Consider the following 18,555-nt stretch of genomic DNA (forward strand, 5'->3'; position numbering starts at 1 on the left):
ATGACGGAGCGGAAGCAACTGAACTGGGCTAGTAAGTGTAGGCAGCGGATACTGATGTCATAATACGATCGGATGACAGAGCGGGGGTCGGAGGCAATCGGAGTCCGGACGGAAGTCCGGATAAGGCAGGAGGGAAAGGAGTAGGGGTGGTGACGTATTAGCCGGGAAAGGGGGGCGGAGTTCAGGGGTAGTCGGGTCGGGGTTGTGTCGGAAGGGCGGCAGGGCGGACTTGGGCACGGGATGTGACACTCTCGCTCCTCCGTTTCTGCCCTGTATATAAGGCTACGGACGTCGTCTTCAGTCTTCTCCGCCCTCTCTTCCCTTCCACCGTCATCTCCCCTTTCACCCATCCCTCAAGCCGCCCCTCCATCTGCCAACGCTGCCGACAAGCCCCCGCCCAGAGACACTCTCAATCACCTGCGGAGAGTGCAGGTAAGCAAAGGTAAGCCGTTCCCAATATCACTTTCACTCCTGTTCTCCTTCCCGCCCCCGTCGACGAAGTGCCAGTACTATATCTTCCCTTTCTTCATAGTATGGTATGTATTCGATATCCTTCAAGTTGCTTCTTGGGCACCGTCCAGGAAGCGGAGCTCTTCCCTCCTCAAGTCCGATCTTGAGGGAGCACCTAGCATTGACGGCAGAGTTTCTGCGCGGTGATGAGTGAGTTCTCTGCATATGCCATGACATCTTTCCGCCGACCGAACGACCGCGCCCAGGGCATTCTTTTGGTGTTCTCACCTCCTTCCTCACCTCCGTCAAGTTCACTCGCTATGAGCTCACTGAGACCATTGGCCCCATCTGCGAGGCGGAGTCGACCGCTGCACTCCACGACCCCGCAACCCACGCTCTCGAGCTCGCCCACGCGCTCGCCTTCCGCAACAACCTCGACAACTCCATTCTCGCCACCCCCGGCCGCCACGTCACCGCTCAAGACGTCAAAGCTTTTGTACAGTCTGTCTTCGGCGCAGGTAATGTCACAGTCCTCAGCAGGTTCTCAGTGTCTAATGATGTGTCTGTAGCGTCAAGTCTCTGTCGACCTAGACATTGCTCAAGCCGTACGTCCAGAATCTCCTGCTCCTGACACCTCCTATCCTGCTGGCCAGTCGATCCGGAGTTTATTGATACCAGTTCCGGTACGTACTCATGCCTACTACGGAAATGCCATATGCCTCCAGTCTCACCCATTGTTGCAGACGAATACGAAGTCTTCACTCCTATTCCAAAAGGTCACCCTCCTCCCTGTCCTCGGCTTCATCAACCCTTCTCTCTCGGTCTCGGTCTCGCCCTCATTGTCGTTCTCGCTCCTGCCCTTGTTCTCTGTCTCGTTCTTGGTCTCATTCTTGTGTTCGCTCCTGTCCTCGTTCTCGCTCTTGCTTTCACCCTCAAAATCGCTGTCCACTCTTTTTTTCACATGCTCTTCTTCAGTTTCTCGTGCATGCGCTCACTCTCACTCAGCATGGAATTTGCTATCTTTTGTAACGTTCTGTATAGTGTATTGATGGGGTATTAATATATGATTATCGCTGTCCATTCAACGTGTGCCTGCTGTATGCCAGCCTGGGCCAAGCCAACCTGAAGCCTATTTTCTGGTAGAGCTGCCCCAAGGAATCTCTAGACAACTATCGATACCTACGGCAAGAACGACAGTGAATGAGAACATGTGGTAGAGCCTCCCGCAAGGTTTTGTAGAGGCCCGCTCGGGTTCTGTAGAGCTCTATCGAACCTCGCGGGCGGCTCTACCATGCGCTACCGTGGGCCCCAGCGCTTACACTACAGTTCGGTAGACGGCTACTCGTATCGGGCCACCCTCATCATGCGCTGACGTTCCTCTACCAGCCCTATAGAGATATACCAGGTCTATAGTATATTGACTCAGACATTGCAGGTTTCCCGACGATGGCCGTCGACCACAACCAGCCGCGAGCTGTCAACATCAGTAATTCCCGATTTATCTGAACGTCTGAAACGTGGGCGCTTACCCACTCTTCCCTCTTGTCGTCTTCCCTCTGAGCTCAGTTTACGATATCTCATCATAAAATTCTAGCTATGGCTTTACTTGTATATGATCTAATGCTATTTCGAATCACTTGTCTTTTCTTGCCTGCGGTCACCGGTCTGAAGCGCAAACAGCCTGACACATTGCCAGCAGCCCATTGCAGCATGCCCTGTCCGAAGCACGGGTAACGGACAATATCGAGAGGCTATACGGAGGTCGAGGGATGTGTGGCAGATATTTCGAGGGGATAAAGTGCAATAGCACAATCATCTTGAGGTACGTTCGGATGCTCTGATAGTCTGAACATCTGCCGCGTCTGAAGCGGTCATCTGAACGTGTCTGAACGCATCTGAATACGTCTGAAACGTCTGAATCAGACGTTTCAGACGCGTTCAGAGAAATCTGGAATAACTGATGAAGCGCCCTGTGCCTCTCACCAGCTGACGTAATGAGTTGTCGAAGAGACTTCCTCAACTTCGGCTTGGCTTGTCAATCACGTCTCCTGTACTCATATGCGTACACAACTTGCTGTCCGGATGATACCACAAATATTACCATAACCGATTCATCAACTCCAGGAACTTGGTACCATGCCGCCGGTCCGACTCATGTCTCGCGTGTTGAAAACCTCCCTTTCCTAGACCGCTTCTACCCGCATCCCGCTCCTTCCGACAATGTCCTCCGATGCCGAGACGTTCAAATAGACGTCGGTGCTGCTCCCCGCACCCTCCGAACCAGAACCGCGTCTGCCCTCAACCAAACTGCGAGCACTAGCTCCAGAGCCCCCGTCACCATCCGTGGTCTTAGCAAGAGAGAGGGGAGGGGGGTGTGATGAGATGTGCGTCGAAAACACGTAGGTATGCGGGGCCTGCGTCCGCTTGAGGGTGACCACCACGATGATGGACATCGGATATATAGCCTGTGTGACGAAAGGAACCTGTCAGTATTCGCCCCGGTCATGACTGAGCTCGGGGAAGCAGAGGCTCACGATAATTGGGACGAGGCCGCCGTTGACGAAGTATTGTGTGACGCCCCAGAAGGTACTATCTCCGGTATCGTTCTGCCAGATGTTGTGGTTGTTTTCGCCCACTTGCCAGATCGTCACGATGACCTATCGAAAATACGGTCCCACCTTAAGCGTGAGCAAGCTGCCATCATCAGCAGGGACTGAAGAGCACCATACCCATATGGCGGTGTAGACGAAGCCGGACTCCGCGATGACAACCAAGATCTGTTCCGCGCCGGTCTTTGTGAGTCTTCTATTGAACAGTTTCAATGTCCGGACGTGGATCCTTCGAGTCAGGCCTGTCATCAGCTGAAGTGAGCTCGGAACCGCAGTACAGTACCTACCAGGCACGGCGGGCAGTGAAGCACGTCGCAATCGCATTCGTCAGCAGCGACATTCCCGCGGCAGCTGCTCCGGTAGCCGAGCCGGAGAACAACTGGCCGTAGCCCTGGTTGTTCAGGTTCAGCGTCAAGTGGGGGTTGCAGGCCGCGCATGTGTCGAAAACGCTCAGGACTGGGTTGAAAATGTCCAGGTGAGAAAATGTTACGGTTCGGAATAGAGGGATATTCGACGTACTGAAAGTTCCCAGGAGGAGCAGGGAAGAGACCCCCAGGATGACATATCTAGCCTTGGCCCCAGGCCAGAGAACGTACACTCTCCACCACACGATTGCGTCCCCAATGACAATCTAGCACCATGCTTCAGGAACTCGAGCTAGAATAGGCACAGGAAAATGAGCGGCGACACACGTTGATAACCAACGTCACCGTCTGAATACAAGTCATTCTATCCCCGAGAGAGTATATCGCAATCGGGTTGAAGATAGCCTGTGTGTCGCAATCGTTGATGGCGTTAGCAGCGGCCTCCGCCTGGTTTGCGGATGCGAAGATCGCGCGGAGGACTGCTCCCGTGAACGTCGCGGTGGATGTGTAGAGGACAACGATGGCGGCGAGTTGTGGGGCAGCGAACCGCGTCTTGAGGCCCTTCCCGCTAATGAGGAGATCGGATACGTACTGTGAGTAGGTGCAGTTACGGGGTAGAGAACAGGAGGCCGTACCACAGAATAACTACAGACGCTATAGCGAGACTGGTAGCTATGCCTGCAGACATTCCTCTCAGCTATAGAACTGACGAGGTTAGTTCTGAAGCGTTGGAAACTCACCAAATAGTGTAGTAGTTATCACGGTGTTGATCAGCTGCTGGCTGTGGTTGAGGGTATCGAAGACGACGACATACGTCGCCAAGCTCCCAGCACATGAAGGATCCATGACGATGGCGCTGCTTCTGAGGCTCTTCCTGCATTGCGAGAAGTCGCGCTATATAGGTCCATACCTGCAGAAGACACGACGACATCAGGTGCCAACTCGACATCTGCGCAGTTTACTCACATGTCGTCGGTCTTGCGTTCATAAGATTCGGAGAGCCAGGGAGCAGTTCCTACGTGCATTGGAAGAGAGGAGAATGAAAGCATGTATCAGCACAGGCACCACTTCAGCTACCGGACGACATGGAGACGAAGATAACTCACCGCCAAGGGCCAACTTGGACATGGATCCTCCACGCCAGTGTACCTGCAGTTGGAGCGATAGCCCCACAAACCCCGCGGTCCGCACACATCGCCTCGCGATCTCCGGGATGCGTGTAGCTTGAGGTTCGTCCCGTCGCGACCAGTATGCAGGCGTGGCTACAATCCATGCTCTCCAGTAACGTCCTGACTAGGGTTGTCACGATTCACGACAGAGCTGCTTAGTGTCGAAGTCAGATGTCCCCCAGGAATTTTCGAATCTCACCTGTCAGTGTCTCTGCCGTATCGCCACGATGACGCATCTCCGCAGTCCCTCACCGCATGCACGCCTGTTGGGAGTTCCCGGAAGAGTCGATGCCGATGAGCTGTTTGAGAGGCGCACGAAGATGGTAACTGTCAAAGCACAACGTGAGTTCGCTTCGCGAAGAGTCGATCCAGAGGATGATGAACCTTGAACTGCACTCGGCGGTTCGCCTGTGACTTATTGGCCAGATACTGATATGCTGTGTGCGCACGTTCTCCGCTGCCGCTGGGAAACAAACGCACAGAAAGGCATACGCCGTGACAAGCGAAACTTTGGCGTTCGCCAACCCGGAGCGTTCACAGTCCGTGCGAGAGCGCCGCAGATGCACCGTCATGGTGTGCGAATTCGCCTGCGGTAAGCCTCCGTCGAGGGCGTGGGCCTACACCTTCCCAAAGAGAGAAGACTGAGCGCGAGGATGGCGGAGAAGGGCCCAAGGGTGAGGTATGTCGACGGAGAAAAGTCGTCCGAAGGTGACCAACTGAGGTCGAACTCAATCCCCGACGACGCCGGGGCCGGTTTATCGGGATTGGTCGACTTGGGAGAGGTAGATGTGCTCCAACGAGGCTCTGTGTAGAACGAAATAGTAGTACGCACCATCTCGACATTGAGCCACATATTGATAGTCCATAATAAGAGCGTAAGGCCTGGGAGCCGCCAAGACGGCCCTCAAATCTTGTCTTGGGCAATTCGCGTTGGCCACGCTGGCTAAATACGCCTTCTCCACGAGACACGCTGTGTTATTAGATCCATATCTGACAGACGACATACGTACGACATGCTAGAGGACCTTGGAACCTTGTTAGACACTGACAGAAACGTGACCAGACAGCAAGAGATGGGTGAATCGGACACTGCGAAGGGAGGGGCACGCACAGAGTTTGCCCGCGTCGCGCCATACACACCAGCCCAAGAACAGAACTTCTGCTTGGCGGTGCATAGCCCACAGCGGCTCCAAGCAGCCACTCGTCCCCTCCTCTCGAGCAAGACCGGCACCTCCGGGCGCGTCGACACGAAATAATCCCGGTACGCAGCCTCGTAGCCAGCCGCATCCCACCCCTCCCGCAGTCGCATCTCGTACCGCTGCATTATAGCCGTCACGACCGTGCGCATCTCCTGCATCCCGAGCCCTTTGCCCACGCAGTTCAGCGGCCCGTGCGAGAACGCGAGGAACGCACTGTCGTTGTGCACGAACTCGCTCTCGGCGAGGGTGTGCGCGCTGTGCGAGGTGAGCGTAGGGAGGAGCGTATCCGACGGAAACTTGCGCGAGGGCGAGGACTCGAAAGAGAGGGAGGGGATCGGTCGCGGGAGCGGCGCGTCGGCGAGCGCGAGCTCTCCGGCTGCGACTAGCCAGCGTTCGGGCCAGAAGGAGTCGGGGAAGGTAAAATTGCGTGCGTCGCGATGGAGCGAGAAAGGAGGGATCATGATCGACGTCCCAGGCGGGAGGTACCTGCGAACGTCCGTCAGCGGGTATGTCACGAGCGACAGCATGGAATTAACGTACAGTGATCCGACTGCCACCCCAGCGCCGTTCGGGACCTTGCGCGGGCTGCTCGTCATGATCGGAGGGTAGAGCCTGATCGCTTCATGTCTGTCCAGGGTGCGTCAGCCACCGGTCATACCAAGCACGAGCAGACGACTCAGCACTCACATCACGGCTTGCAGGTACACCATGTCGCGGTAGTGCTTCGAGTTAAACGCGTCCTCACCCTGTGGGTAGTATTTGTCGACCTCTTCCTGGAGCTTGCGGTAGGTCTCCGGATGCGTGAGGAGACAGTGGAAGAGGCTTGTCATCGCGCTCGAGACGGTGTCCGCGCCAGCGACGATCGCGAGGATACCATCATCCACGAGTTGCTGGAGTGGCGGCTGCGGCTTGTCCGGGAGGTCTTCGTTGGTCTGCGGTGTTATGGTTCATCAGATTTATAGGATGCAGATGACCCTAAGACTGACACGCACCAGGTAATGGAACAAGTCTGGGGTCGTCGAGCCTTTCTTTATCCTGCGCATCGCGAACTCCTTCCCAAGCTGAAGAAACGTATCCAATGCCTTCACAGCGGCGGGTATATGCGCCACGTAGAGCCCGAGCCACGGCACCTGAGCCAGGAACGTCGCCGGACTGAGAGGTGTATCAGCCTCATCTGCAACGGAATCACCATCATGAACGTACACGACGCCTTCCTCGATGATGTTGGATTTCCGGGATTAGCAGTCTCGTAGACATAGTTCCCGTTATGGCACGCTTAGTCAGCACATACTCATATGCTCGTTTCGCATGTACTTCCTACCCTCATGCGTTTGCATGAGCTCTAGCCAAACGCAATATCTTGTTGATTATCTCGGTGCTCTCTCGAACTTCAACACAAACGCATCGCGGTTAGCTACCGCTCACCACAGCTCGAGCCTCAGACCCCTCGTATCGGGTTCTGCTAGTCGTCTTTGTCGCTCTCTTGGATGACTCCCCGATTATGACGATCACGTACATCGAAGCCCTGCAGGAGGCTCGCAGGCATGGATCAGATACCTCACCGTCTGGACGACCACTCGCTGCGCCGAATCAGCGCGATCTACTCCAGTTGCGCGCAGATGGACCTGGACCGGTGCGCTATGGACCCCGAGCTGGGATGCCGGAGGAGACGCGCCCGCAGGAGGATCTTGCGGCGTGAGCCGGGGAGCCTGGGTGGCTAACCCACAAGGAACACTGTTGCAGGGAGGTCAGGTTGAGGGGGAGCGCGGCAGGCTGTGAGCAGGAGACGGAGGGGCAGGTAGGCGGCACTCGCTCAGTGGCGCGGATGGGATACCGCGAGGAGCTCGAGGTGCGCTGCTGCTCGAGGCATCGGTCGCAAGTCCTCGGTGGAGGTTGTCGACCCCACCTAAAGGCACCGCGCGGGCCTGGTCTATGGCCGCGCAGGTCGCGCTCACGCGCACACTTCTGTCCGCTGGTCGCATGCGGACATCCACCCGACATCAAGGTTCAGGGGGAGCACCTATGGTTGTGGGACTGGTCACGGTACGGACTGTGTTCATCCTGTGGTTTATTCATGTATCTCCTCGACTGAGGGGGAGTGTTGGATTTCCGGGATTAGCAGTCTCGTAGACATAGTTCCCGTTATGGCACGCTTAGTCAGCACATACTCATATGCTCGTTTCGCATGTACTTCCTACCCTCATGCGTTTGCATGAGCTCTAGCCAAACGCAATATCTTGTTGATTATCTCGGTGCTCTCTCGAACTTCAACAGATGACGCGCCAGACGTTGGTCTGGTCGCCTTCTTGCAGCAGCTCCGATCCGCCACCGAAGCTACAATTTCAGGATGTCAGCAGCGCCGCAGTAGCCGACAGGACGCAGGATACTCACGTCATATCCGACATGAGATCGTAACTACGCGACGAGTTCAGCATCTACACTCAACTCAACCACGATGCGACCTACTCACCTGAAGTAATTTATCCACTTTCCGATGTTCACTACGCCCTCTTGCTCTCCGAGTCGGTCGACGAGTTGTTGTGCACGCCGAACGATGAGGTGTTCGAACTCCTTCAGTGCAGCCGGGCCCAATCCGCGGGTCCACGCGCGCCGACGCCTGATGTGCTCATCTGAGTCCATGATGCCGACCATCGGAATATTCGTCTCAGTGAGCATTGCGCCTATGAAGTCTGCCAAGCATGTCAGTTCGTCCTCCCCAGGAGTCAGTGAGAGAGAGGGCCGAAGAGAGTTGACGGTATGAGAAGGGATGAGACTAAGTCCTGTGCACACCCGCAAGAATGTTAGGGACAAGTTACACACTTCCTGGTAACAACTCAGCCCCAAGTCATCTCGCAGATGTGCACACGAAACCGACAAGTTCCGAATTCCTGCTAGGCTGTGATGAACGAAACATCGAAGCCTGAGATCCACGGCAATGACACTAACCCTGTCAGAAGGAAGAAGCTCAGTGTCTGACGACAGCAGTATCCTGCGACAGGAAATGTCGTCTGACCTTCATTCCCCGAACACAGGAGCCACGACATGCATACGATGTGGAAGACGCTGCCTCTTGTGTTTCAAACTCACGACATACTCGGCCTTGCCGGGGTCATTACAATCCAGGAAGACATAATCCGCAGCTGCCCGGTCCCAGAACTACGAGATAGCCCCATCAGACCCACTCGACCTCCAAGATGTGATGACGAAACCACTTCGCGATTGCGCTGCAGTACGAGAAGTAACGGCAGCACAAGGCTGGGCTTGCCGAGAATATCGGCCACTTCGAGAAGCAAGCAGGATGTCCAGGATACCCGGGCGTCTCGGACGGGGAGGAAGAACGGAAGGTACGTACTAGGACCCTTGCCAACGCCCGAAGAACCCATCAACGGACCGACCAGGGAGGAGTCTCGAATAGACAAGTTATTCGGTCCTTTCATCGTACGACAGGGGTAGACGAGGTCGCGGTTGCGAGGTCAGCACGCACTGGGATGGGACGTTATAGGCGGTACATACCGAAGCGGACGATGTCTCCGTATTTCTCGTGAAGGCGCTGAATATATCTAGGTTGTTCGCCAGTCGCAGCGACGGCTGCATGCCAAAACATAGTCGTGCGGCACCAGAAGGGTCCAGGGTAGCGCCATAGAGGGTGAAAGGGAGAGATGCGGTAGAAGACGACGGATGCGACAAGAGCAGAGAGGTAGGTGGTGTAATACAAAAATAAGCTGCTCGATGTTGGTAGGAGAGCTGTGAGGTAGCCGTCGAAGATGACTAGGAGAGTGGGAGGACCGAGTAACAAGGCAAGGTGAGCGGAGATGCGGTAAGTCTCGCGCGTGCGAAATAACTGGTGCACGGCCTATCGAAGCAAGAATCAAGGTCAGAGCCGGAGATAGAAGAGGGTTCGGAGGTACTTACCACGGCCAAGAGAACTAGAATCAAGCTCGAAGAGAGCAGTACCATCGTGGCGAGTGGGTAGAGAAGGTCGGGGAGAAAACGTGTATGACGCAGACCGAGGAGTTGATATGCTACATGCCTGCAGAAGGCCGTGCCACAGGAGGCAAGCACCATAGCATGTATGTACGTGGGAAGCAATGGGCGCAGAGCGGCAAGAAGCTCGGGGTTCGGGAAGTGGCTTACCTGCTTCCGACGCAAGACCGGAGCTTACAATAAAATACAGCAAGTACAATGCCTTTCCGACGGTGTGATTCCAGCATTCATCCGTCGCTTTCGGGTTCAGGTATTCTCGGCGTGCTATGCCGCATCCGCAACGATGTAGAGACTTGGGCCGTCGCGCTAGAGAAGTCTTATCGGTCGCAGAAACATACTTGACCGTGGAATTTGGTGAGGATGCGGTTCGGCGTTGATGATGGTCGTCGATGAACACAACTTAAGTATCATCCAGCGCTATCTGAACTGCAATAGCTTCGTTGTTTGGCCTTGTTAGGATCCCAAGCTATCGGCCCCAATCTCTTGCCATACTCGGACTCCTCGTCCCTCCTCCTCGCACGTCGGGTAGTGTCTAAGCTGCTGCGCTGGCAGTGTCGGTGGATGTACCTCGAGGTGTACCCCCACATACAGATGCCGCAGGTAAGTTTTGTGCTCTTAGGAGATACCACATCTGTGGGTCCATGAGAAACGCAGTCGCTCGTGACCCCGTTTATTAGGGGCCGCGCTGGCATCCAGTGCACTCGCACGTTGTAGTGTGGACATCACCGTGGCATAGATCTTTAGGCATGCCACACTAGTACGATTTGTTGGTCATCCATAGCCCGAAGCGCCTCCACTCAGTTCTTTTCCGAAGTCCTGACTGGCCATTTGTCTGAGATAGCCTCAGCCTGTTGCATCGATATGGCCCAGCTCTCCGCCTACTCAACCCGTGCCCTTCGAACGTGATAGGTGGCAGCCGCACAACGCCTACCCACGCTCATGACAGGCCCTGCTCTTTCATCCCTGTGAGCGGTCCCCTTTCCTGACCGCCTCCGCTCACCACTTTGCTCACATCTCTTCTCCCCTACGCTTCGTCTCAGTCTCAATCGCGCTCCCAGTCGCTGCCACATCAACGTTAACACTGGTCTCGGCTATGTAGTCACGTGGGCCCGCCGCGGGATCAATCACTCGGCCTCCGGTTCAACTCTTCTGAACGCGAACTCCCGTCGCTCCTGATAGTTCCCATCGCACTCCTCCCATCTGCCCCTCCACGTCAACGCATGGCGAGAAACTGCGGGACGCCGATCTCATCGACAGGTCCTGTAGCCTAGGTTCGACGATCCCTCGCAAGCATCCTCCACCTTGGACGTTGCGCAGCTCTGTTGTGACGTACGAGGTGAATGTCGCAATATATTGCAGATTGTATCCAGGCCTTCATGCCTGTTGTGACACCCCGCCCTTTCTCGTATCTCCCTGGAGCCTCGACCTCAACATAGGAGGAGATATTGGTGTTTACTCCTGCTTCTGTACACGGTGAGCCATCTTCGTCTTCTTTATCCAAGTCCAAGTCCTGACAGCTGACTTTCAAGTTGTTCGTTTTCAGGTTCCTGTGTCAATACCGACTGATGCGCTCGGATCTTCTCTGACCTACCAGGTAGCAACCGCGTCATAGCCCTCTGTATCATAAACGAGGACGAGAAATACGACTCGACATGCACTGCGGAAGTGTCAGTGTCAAGTCAGCATCGTCTTTTGCACATGGAGAGGTATATATTCCAGCCTCCCGAGCACAGTGGCTCCCACTGCATCCTATTTCCCGCGTTCCCACTGTGTCCTCACCATGGATCCGTCGTGCGCTGGAAGCTTGGCGACGTACGTCGTTGTATTCGATACCCTCTCCCACAGCCAGCAGTTGATCAACATCGTGATTACGACTACGCTATTCGGTGAGTTGTACCCAGTCTCACGCGGCCCAAAGAGCTGAGAGGCGCATCTACAGGCATATCAACGAGCCTCGCCGTCGCATCGGTATACGTCCTCTCGTCAGTCCAATCTTGCATGTAACGTCAAATCGTTCTTGCACTCACTCGAAGTACTCCTCACCAGCGGGAAGGGCCTCAAGCGGTGGTCTGCTGCCCTACAGCTCACCGCGACCCTCGTGCTCTACACATCCACGACTACGTTCACAGGAGCAGCGCTCCGCGCGGCCTTCGCGACTGCGAACCAGGCGCAGGCGGCTGCAAACGCGATTACAAATTGCGACGTACAGGCCGTCTTCAACCCTATTGAGATATACTCGCTCGGCGATAGGATGATTTGCATCCAGACGGCGACCTTGGTTATCAATGTACATCTCCTCCTCTTCTCTGAGAGAGAACATCTTCTGATATCTGAGGTGACCCCGTGTGTAGATCATCGTCGGGGATGCCATCGTGTGGTGGAGAGTGTACGTGCTCTGGCCCGGAATCAAGGCTAGACGCGTCATCCTCGGGGTCTCCGCCGTGCTCCTCTTGGCGACCTTCAGTACGTCCTGCGTAGCTTCTTCGCATTGTACTCTTGTGTTGAGGTTGCCTATGAAACTCAGTCCTGAGTGTATACGACACATGCGGCGCATGCAACACGAACAGCTCCCTCGTCCTTCCCGAGCAGGGATACGGTCAACTATTCTCTGGCTCGCAGACGGGGGCCGCGGCGGTCGGTATGTCGCTAGCGACGAACGCCATTGCGACTTGCTTCACCGCCTACAGGGCATGGTACGTCCTGCGTTACCCTATCAATTGCAATACCAGGCTTGGACTGACCACGTGGCTCGAGGATCCACGTTCGGACGTTGAAGGTCTTCGACCGCAAGCTCTCGATGACGAGCGCGGAGGAGATTTTGATTCTGATTGCGGAGTCCGGCTTGGTGTACACCGCGATATGGGTACTATGCTCCCGTTGGAGTTCATGCTTTGGTCAGCGCGCTGAAATATACGTTGCTCATCAGGTGATTGTCACAGTCTGGCAAGTGGGCGAGAACAATCCCAACGTCTTCGAGTACGACACTGGAAACAGGACTTTCTGGGGCATCACAGGCTACTTCGTCAATGGGGGCCTCGTGCCCGTCATTGTGAGTTTCTTTTTATGCTGTCCTGTCCATCGGCCCATTCAGCACTTCTGAGCTGACTTTCCCTTCTTCGCATTGCAGGCAATATACCCGATGTTCGTAATTGTGATGGTCGCGCTCAAGCGGAAGCGGGCGACGAGCACGTACATGTTCTCCACACAAATCTCGTCTCAGCCGCCGCTCTCGTCACCGCCTCCGACCATTGAAGGCCGTTCCGAGTCTGGGACTAGTGCTCGCAGTTTGGTTGATGCCTAACGGGTTCGGAAGAAGTGGGGACACTAAATAGAGGTTCTTGAGACAATTTTCTGGGAAGTTTTAGAAGTACTTACCACGTTCTGAATCGTTTCTACTCGGCGTACCTGCGCGTCTCGGTCACGTGGTAGACAGTGCCTAACGAGACGCTCAGATGCGGACTTTGTCTCCCGAGTCGTCGCCAGCTTAACGTTTAACACTAGTCGCACTTCATATCGGAAGAACCGCAGACAAACCGTTCACGACTATTCTTCGCGTCTATACGGGTCGCTGGCGGCTGCGGCGCCCGCACTGCCCGCTGTCGCAAGCTTGAAGTGATATCTGTCATACGTCTCTCAGGCTGGTAGGGCGGTGATGCATTGAGCGTAAGGGTACGTCCTATTTCCTCTACGAATCCTGTACTTGAAGCTTTAAATGTAAACGCCGAGGTCCTTGGGCGCAGATACCTGATCTCACTTGCACAGATAACACCCGCGTCACAACCTGGCAGTGCCTATCGATCCTGTCGTTACCTGTGCACAGAGTATCTGCGCTTTCCGCTGTTGGTCCGTATATATCAACGACCCTCCTTGTCTGACCTCTCTCCTTCATCAGTTCTCCTTCTCTCTTCCCCTCCGAGGTAAACATTGACAATGGACAACGGTTCCGGACACGCATGGAATCTCGACCAATCGCGAGCAGAGGTTGTCAAGAGTATTGCGGAGTCTGTGGTGGACAGTGCGACAGCTCTTTACCCGTGGTGGAAAACCCTGGGCCATACATTGGTAGAGGCATCCTTGCTCACGTGTGCTATCAGTGCGTATGGATGCATGCCCATCGTTCCCGGAGGACATAGTTCTGAGGCTGATTCACTTACCTTCCTCAGGTTTCCTTACATTGCTCACTGCCGGGCTCACCTACCTCGTCGTGTATGTCCGGCTTCCCGTCCCGCACAACGCGTTGACCCACCTGCTTCTCTGGACAGCTCACGCAGACTAAAAGACTCGTATCTAACGCTCGCGATCTGGGTCATACCGGAATGGCTGACGGCCACCACAACATGGATGAAGGCTGTTTCCAGGGTCGCGCAGGATTACGCCGTGTTGGGGTGCTATATCCCGGGGGTACGTGCCGGGATGACTACGGTGGCAAGCTGCTTGGCTGGGACGGACTGCGTACAAGGCAATATCGACTGGATGGTCAGGCCCATGTACACTGCCCACGGGTGCGTTGGCACGACCTTGCTAGCCGCGAACGTGAGTTGCCTCGTCTACTCGTTGTGTATCGGTTTTGAGAACTAACAACATTCGTAGGTTCTGATACAGGAGGGCGTGCTCTGCGCACTCGTGCTGTTCATCGTCTTACCGGAGTTCAGCAGTGGGAAGGTCCTGAAGGGCATAGTTGTCGCGCCCTTCTTGGCGGCCTGCGGTGAGAATCTCCCCTGACTACTTCTGACCCGAAGCCGACCGGCTCATGCTCTGCTCGTCGTCAGTATCTGCGGCGGCTAATATGAAGAAGGTCTGCCTACCGAGTGATATCGTTCTCGATAGCTCCGGCGTGATCCGGATCCAGCGGATGTGGCAGATCTTCGACCCGCGCGGAGTAGACCGCACCACTGCGAGCCTCACCAAGCTCTCCCACATGGTGGCGCTCTTTGTTCTGATGCTGTGGATATGGTGCGTCCGCCAGTCGCGAGCTCCAAAGTTCGAAACTCACGCACAAACGCTGCAACGGTGGCTTCTGCTCTACAGGAGACACCGCCAAGGCTTCGTCGCTCAGCTGCGCGGCTCTACAGAGGATGGATTCGGATGGATCAAGCCGATTCTCATCATGTACGCGACATCCCCGGTCGTCCTCGCTGTGCGTCTTTCTCATTGTTCGTGCCCGATGTTGAACGAGCACTGAGTGCGCCATCCTGCCACGCAGACACTGCGATTCGTTCAGAGAACCTACTACAATGGAGGGAGTCCTCGGGATGGCTCGATGTGGGCATACGCCTTCTTCTCTGCAGCGTATAGCATTGTGCCCCCGCTCATGGTGAGTCCCGTCCTACTCGCTTGACAGGGCTATTGTTTTGAGACTTTCGGACTGACGTTGTGCGCACTGACAGGGAATGTGGCCGGGGCTGGTGATGATCTACCATCGGCTCAAGATGCCGGACAGCATCCTCCCCGTAACGCAAGCCAAAGACGATGTCGCGGCCCCGGCTACCCATTCTGCTGGAATGACAAACGTGAAGGTCGACCTCACGGAGTCCGGAGACCCATTAATTACCGGTGGCTCGCAACTTGGCGAGAAGTGCTCGGGTCCATTGTGACAGAAGCAGTACCCTGTCAGCCGTAATCCCCCCCCTTTCCGCACGACCTATTCATATCAAAGCAAGGATCTGTGATTCATGTACTGGAAGGCATGTCGGCGGCGTCAAGCATTCATGAACATTGATTACACGTGGTACTCCAATTGCTCTCCTGACCACAGTCAACGCACCTCGAGTACGACCGGCAGCCGGACCGCGAACCGCTGCAGGAGCGTACACGCAACCATGCGCGCAAGGTGCTTTCCCGCGCAGTTCATTGGCCCGTAAGGGATGAACGCAGAGTCGTTAACGGTGAAGTTGGAGTTAATCTGGACTCCGGACGTCGGTAGGGCCGCACATCTGAGAAGTGCTGTACGGCGGCCTAAGAATCCTCCCTCTTCCAACCATCACGACAGTGGATGGGCGGTACTTACTGCGGTCTTATTAATGACGTTGGCGCAAGTCTAGGCGCCCCAACATACCACGACGGTGACCTCGCACTTGAACCAAGACGATCATGACCGTTCCGTAGCACCGGCGTGGGTATTTTCCCTCCCTCCCCACAGTGATACGACCGTGATATCTAATGACTTTGTCTCTGCTGAACTGTTTGAGAGTGTCGTAGGCCCCAAAGCTTCACGCGCACGGACAAGGATCGCCGCCGAGAGCCTTGCAATTGCTGCCCATCATGATACAAGATTATGGTGAAGCATACCGTACTCACTCCAACGCGCATGCAGTCTCACGCTCTTTCTGCAGACAATGCGGCTTCGGAAGCGATGCAGGCTGTACACATAGATACACCATCGGGCCCGGCGTCACTCTGTCAAACGATCCCGCCCGCCGAAGGTACACATCGGAATCTGACGGGCCATGGCAGTTCGATTGATGCCGTAAGGCGAGTATCATCAACTTCTTTGACTTCTGGCCGCCAATGCGTTTGCAAAGCTATAAGAGCGGTAACTGGCCTGACGTTGGGACTTCCCTTCGAATCCGCTTCCCTCAACTTGCAATTGCAACATTGCAGTCTCCAGTCTCCGATGCTCCCGAAGCTGGTGACAAGGCTCGGCCATGGCCTCCCATCCGGGCTGTCGATATCTGGTCAGGGCGTCGACAGTTATCTCAATGGCCTCTGGACTTATGTCATTCTCGGTGCCATCTCAACGACCATGTTGGGTACGAGGGTCAGAGCCGAAAAGCTCCATTGGATGTGCTGACGCGACTCGCAGGCATATTCAGCATACTCGTCTTCTTCGCGACAATCATACTCGTGTGAGCACGTAGCTGATTAGCTGTCATCTACAGAAGCTGATGCCATCTCTCGCTGCAGGCGCAAGGGACTCCGTAGCCGAGCGACGTTAATCCTCTTGGGGGCGATGTACGCCTTGTACTTCTCCACTGTCCTGTACTGGGTCATCCTCGTCTTCGGTGCCATCGGCTACTATCATGCTGCTCAGGCCTACTGGACCCAATTCCACTGCCAATGCTTTGTCTCGACCGTCTGGAACATGAATTCCTTGTCTCAGCCTCTGCAAGAGAGCAGCTGCACCTACCTCGAGTTCGGACTGTCAGGAATGATGCACGCCATGACGACATGCATCCCGACGATTATACTCACCATAAACGTGAGTTTTGTTCTCTCTACGTGTCGGTAACACTTGCTCATGATCTGTCGCGCACTGATTTATCGTGCATGCTGTGCCGCAGGTGGGGGTTGGAGACGCAATCGTGTGGTGGCGCGTACTAGCGATCTGGCCGGACAGTCTCATCGTGAAGGTGGCGTGTGTTATCTTCATCCAGGCGACGCTCTGTGAGTATCCCACGCGTGCGGGCAGGGCCGCTGCCCTTGCTTCCACTGTTCAGCGCTGCGATCGAGACTCACCTTGGGCTGCGCAGCGATGGGCCTGTTCGATATCAGCGACTCCTGCCCTGCGTCGGTCTTCGGAGTTCTTACCCCGGCCAATCTCAAGGTGGTCCCTGCGGGGACAATGTTCGAACAGGATTTGTACGGGCTTACTGCGTCCGTGCTTTCACTCGCCTCGAACCTCGTCGCTACGGCCCTGATCTGGTGCAAGGCATGGTACGTGTGTCGTCGAATCGCTCATGGCAACCCTATGGCCCACCGGTATGACATGTTGATCGAGACTCGCCAGGGAACACAGAAAGTTCATTGCGAGCGTATCTCTCGGTCGGAGCTCGCGAGTTGAGAAGGTCCTGGCCTTGCTCGTCGAGTCCGGCACCGTATACTGCGTACTATGGGTACGTGTTTCATCTTACGAATCTTGGTCTCCAGAAGTTAACACATGCTTTCACTCGTCCTATTTAGGCGGTCATAGTTGGTTACCAAGTCATATGGCAAGTCCAAGATGGAGACGTATACTCGACCCTGCAGACATATATGGACTACTTCATGAAGGGATGTCTCATCCCATTAGTGGTAAGCAGGACGAACATCACAGTCCTTCATTGGATTGCTGGTCGCTGAGCATGGTATGCAACGTTCTAGGGAATGTACCCGACGGCAATCATCCTCCTCGTCGCACTGAACAAGTCGCACTTTGAAGGCACCACGCTTGGAACCATTGCCACGCCTCATCTGTCCTTCCGAAGACCGTCGTCGTCGCAGGACAGTGTCGGCGACACTTGCGATGATCCTCATCGCCTGCGTTCTATTCGATGGCCTGGACAGGCCCAGATACCGTGGGAGTCTGTCGAGAGCACAGTTCTGGCAGAATCCAAGCGGGGGTCCGTACACGCCGTTAGGGACGAAGAGACTGCAGGAGTTACAGTCCAAGTCCGACCCAGCTCCCTTCCATCGATGCCGCCTCGCGCGGACTCTTGGGACTTGTCCCGACCACATTCTTTACGGTGAACTGGACATTGTATACTAGACTATATACCACGGACTTGACATGTATCGTTGCAGACACAGACAATCGTTACCTCTCCAGCCGAGCTGCATGTGTAGAATAGTATCATGATTATTATTATTATCGCTTACTCGTGCATCCATTGCCCAATGGCAGGGAAAACACCTCGGCAATATGCACAGCATGTCTCGGAGACACGACGGGCAGGGTGAGTATGCCAGGCTCTGGGACTGACATTGATGGAGCCCACGGTGACGCCGCCGGGCGAGAGCAAGCGCAGTAGCTTAGGACATGATTAATGCTCCGTTTGAGGTGCAAGCGGTAAACTCACAGTAA

At 55.3% G+C, this 18,555-nt stretch overlaps 6 protein-coding genes across 6 annotated transcripts; 4 read left to right on the forward strand and 2 right to left on the reverse strand.

Annotated features, from left to right (window-relative positions):
* Positions 1-680: 680 nt before the first annotated feature.
* On the forward strand, positions 681-1,956 carry L226DRAFT_576598 (uncharacterized protein; the record flags this gene model as incomplete). The annotated part of the gene is made up of 5 exons (XM_067685385.1): positions 681-728; positions 761-968; positions 1,027-1,133; positions 1,194-1,344; positions 1,886-1,956. 5 exons carry the CDS (start codon positions 681-683, stop codon positions 1,954-1,956), a joined length of 585 nt encoding a protein of 194 aa, XP_067528762.1.
* Positions 1,957-2,379: 423 nt separating this feature from the next.
* On the reverse strand, positions 2,380-4,709 carry L226DRAFT_365580 (uncharacterized protein). Its single transcript, XM_067674256.1, has 9 exons — positions 4,531-4,709; positions 4,239-4,439; positions 4,060-4,102; positions 3,752-3,992; positions 3,579-3,690; positions 3,347-3,515; positions 3,180-3,288; positions 2,985-3,107; positions 2,380-2,915 (listed from the first exon to the last, which is right to left on the reverse strand). Exons 2-9 carry the CDS (start codon positions 4,330-4,332, stop codon positions 2,634-2,636), a joined length of 1,173 nt encoding a protein of 390 aa, XP_067528763.1. The 5' UTR covers positions 4,333-4,439; positions 4,531-4,709; the 3' UTR covers positions 2,380-2,633.
* A 900-nt stretch (positions 4,710-5,609) lies between these two features.
* L226DRAFT_540886 (high nitrogen upregulated cytochrome P450 monooxygenase 2) lies at positions 5,610-9,955 on the reverse strand (the record flags this gene model as incomplete). The annotated part of the gene is made up of 12 exons (XM_067681959.1): positions 9,898-9,955; positions 9,705-9,749; positions 9,306-9,645; positions 9,145-9,222; positions 8,263-8,482; positions 8,184-8,207; positions 8,065-8,126; positions 6,785-6,966; positions 6,480-6,724; positions 6,333-6,419; positions 5,776-6,278; positions 5,610-5,626 (listed from the first exon to the last, which is right to left on the reverse strand). The coding sequence occupies exons 2-12, from the start codon at positions 9,747-9,749 to the stop codon at positions 5,610-5,612; spliced, it is 1,803 nt and encodes a 600-aa protein (XP_067528764.1). The 5' UTR covers positions 9,898-9,955.
* Positions 9,956-11,378: 1,423 nt separating this feature from the next.
* On the forward strand, positions 11,379-13,260 carry L226DRAFT_540891 (uncharacterized protein). The gene is made up of 8 exons (XM_067681960.1): positions 11,379-11,662; positions 11,716-11,758; positions 11,823-12,063; positions 12,128-12,239; positions 12,301-12,469; positions 12,531-12,639; positions 12,703-12,825; positions 12,904-13,260. Exons 1-8 carry the CDS (start codon positions 11,557-11,559, stop codon positions 13,075-13,077), a joined length of 1,077 nt encoding a protein of 358 aa, XP_067528765.1. The 5' UTR covers positions 11,379-11,556; the 3' UTR covers positions 13,078-13,260.
* A 146-nt stretch (positions 13,261-13,406) lies between these two features.
* L226DRAFT_365687 (uncharacterized protein) lies at positions 13,407-15,505 on the forward strand. The gene is made up of 9 exons (XM_067674257.1): positions 13,407-13,445; positions 13,517-13,869; positions 13,940-13,982; positions 14,039-14,309; positions 14,367-14,481; positions 14,546-14,729; positions 14,805-14,913; positions 14,980-15,090; positions 15,164-15,505. Exons 2-9 carry the CDS (start codon positions 13,707-13,709, stop codon positions 15,368-15,370), a joined length of 1,203 nt encoding a protein of 400 aa, XP_067528766.1. The 5' UTR covers positions 13,407-13,445; positions 13,517-13,706; the 3' UTR covers positions 15,371-15,505.
* A 1,352-nt stretch (positions 15,506-16,857) lies between these two features.
* On the forward strand, positions 16,858-18,221 carry L226DRAFT_473849 (uncharacterized protein; the record flags this gene model as incomplete). The annotated part of the gene is made up of 6 exons (XM_067676544.1): positions 16,858-16,974; positions 17,057-17,163; positions 17,268-17,429; positions 17,503-17,608; positions 17,676-17,786; positions 17,856-18,221. The coding sequence occupies 6 exons, from the start codon at positions 16,858-16,860 to the stop codon at positions 18,219-18,221; spliced, it is 969 nt and encodes a 322-aa protein (XP_067528767.1).
* Positions 18,222-18,555: the final 334 nt, after the last annotated feature.

This window comes from Lentinus tigrinus (assembly GCF_003813185.1).
Source record: "Lentinus tigrinus ALCF2SS1-7 unplaced genomic scaffold L226scaffold_70, whole genome shotgun sequence".
Taxonomy (NCBI): Eukaryota; Fungi; Basidiomycota; class Agaricomycetes; order Polyporales; family Polyporaceae; genus Lentinus; species Lentinus tigrinus.

Coding starts and splice junctions, on each gene's coding strand:
- L226DRAFT_540891 (XM_067681960.1), top strand. CDS start 11,557: ATGGATCCGTCGTGCGCTGGAAGCTTGGCGACGTACGTCGTTGTATTC. Junction 11,663..11,715: donor GATTACGACTACGCTATTCG/GTGAGTTGTACC, acceptor GCGCATCTACAG/GCATATCAACGAGCCTCGCC. Junction 12,470..12,530: donor TTCACCGCCTACAGGGCATG/GTACGTCCTGCG, acceptor ACGTGGCTCGAG/GATCCACGTTCGGACGTTGA.
- L226DRAFT_365687 (XM_067674257.1), top strand. CDS start 13,707: ATGGACAACGGTTCCGGACACGCATGGAATCTCGACCAATCGCGAGCA. Junction 14,310..14,366: donor CGACCTTGCTAGCCGCGAAC/GTGAGTTGCCTC, acceptor CAACATTCGTAG/GTTCTGATACAGGAGGGCGT. Junction 15,091..15,163: donor GCATTGTGCCCCCGCTCATG/GTGAGTCCCGTC, acceptor GCGCACTGACAG/GGAATGTGGCCGGGGCTGGT.
- L226DRAFT_365580 (XM_067674256.1), bottom strand. CDS start 4,332: ATGGACCTATATAGCGCGACTTCTCGCAATGCAGGAAGAGCCTCAGAA. Junction 3,993..4,059: donor GCGTCTGTAGTTATTCTGTG/GTACGGCCTCCT, acceptor TCTCCTCATTAG/CGGGAAGGGCCTCAAGACGC. Junction 3,691..3,751: donor CGGTGACGTTGGTTATCAAC/GTGTGTCGCCGC, acceptor GCATGGTGCTAG/ATTGTCATTGGGGACGCAAT.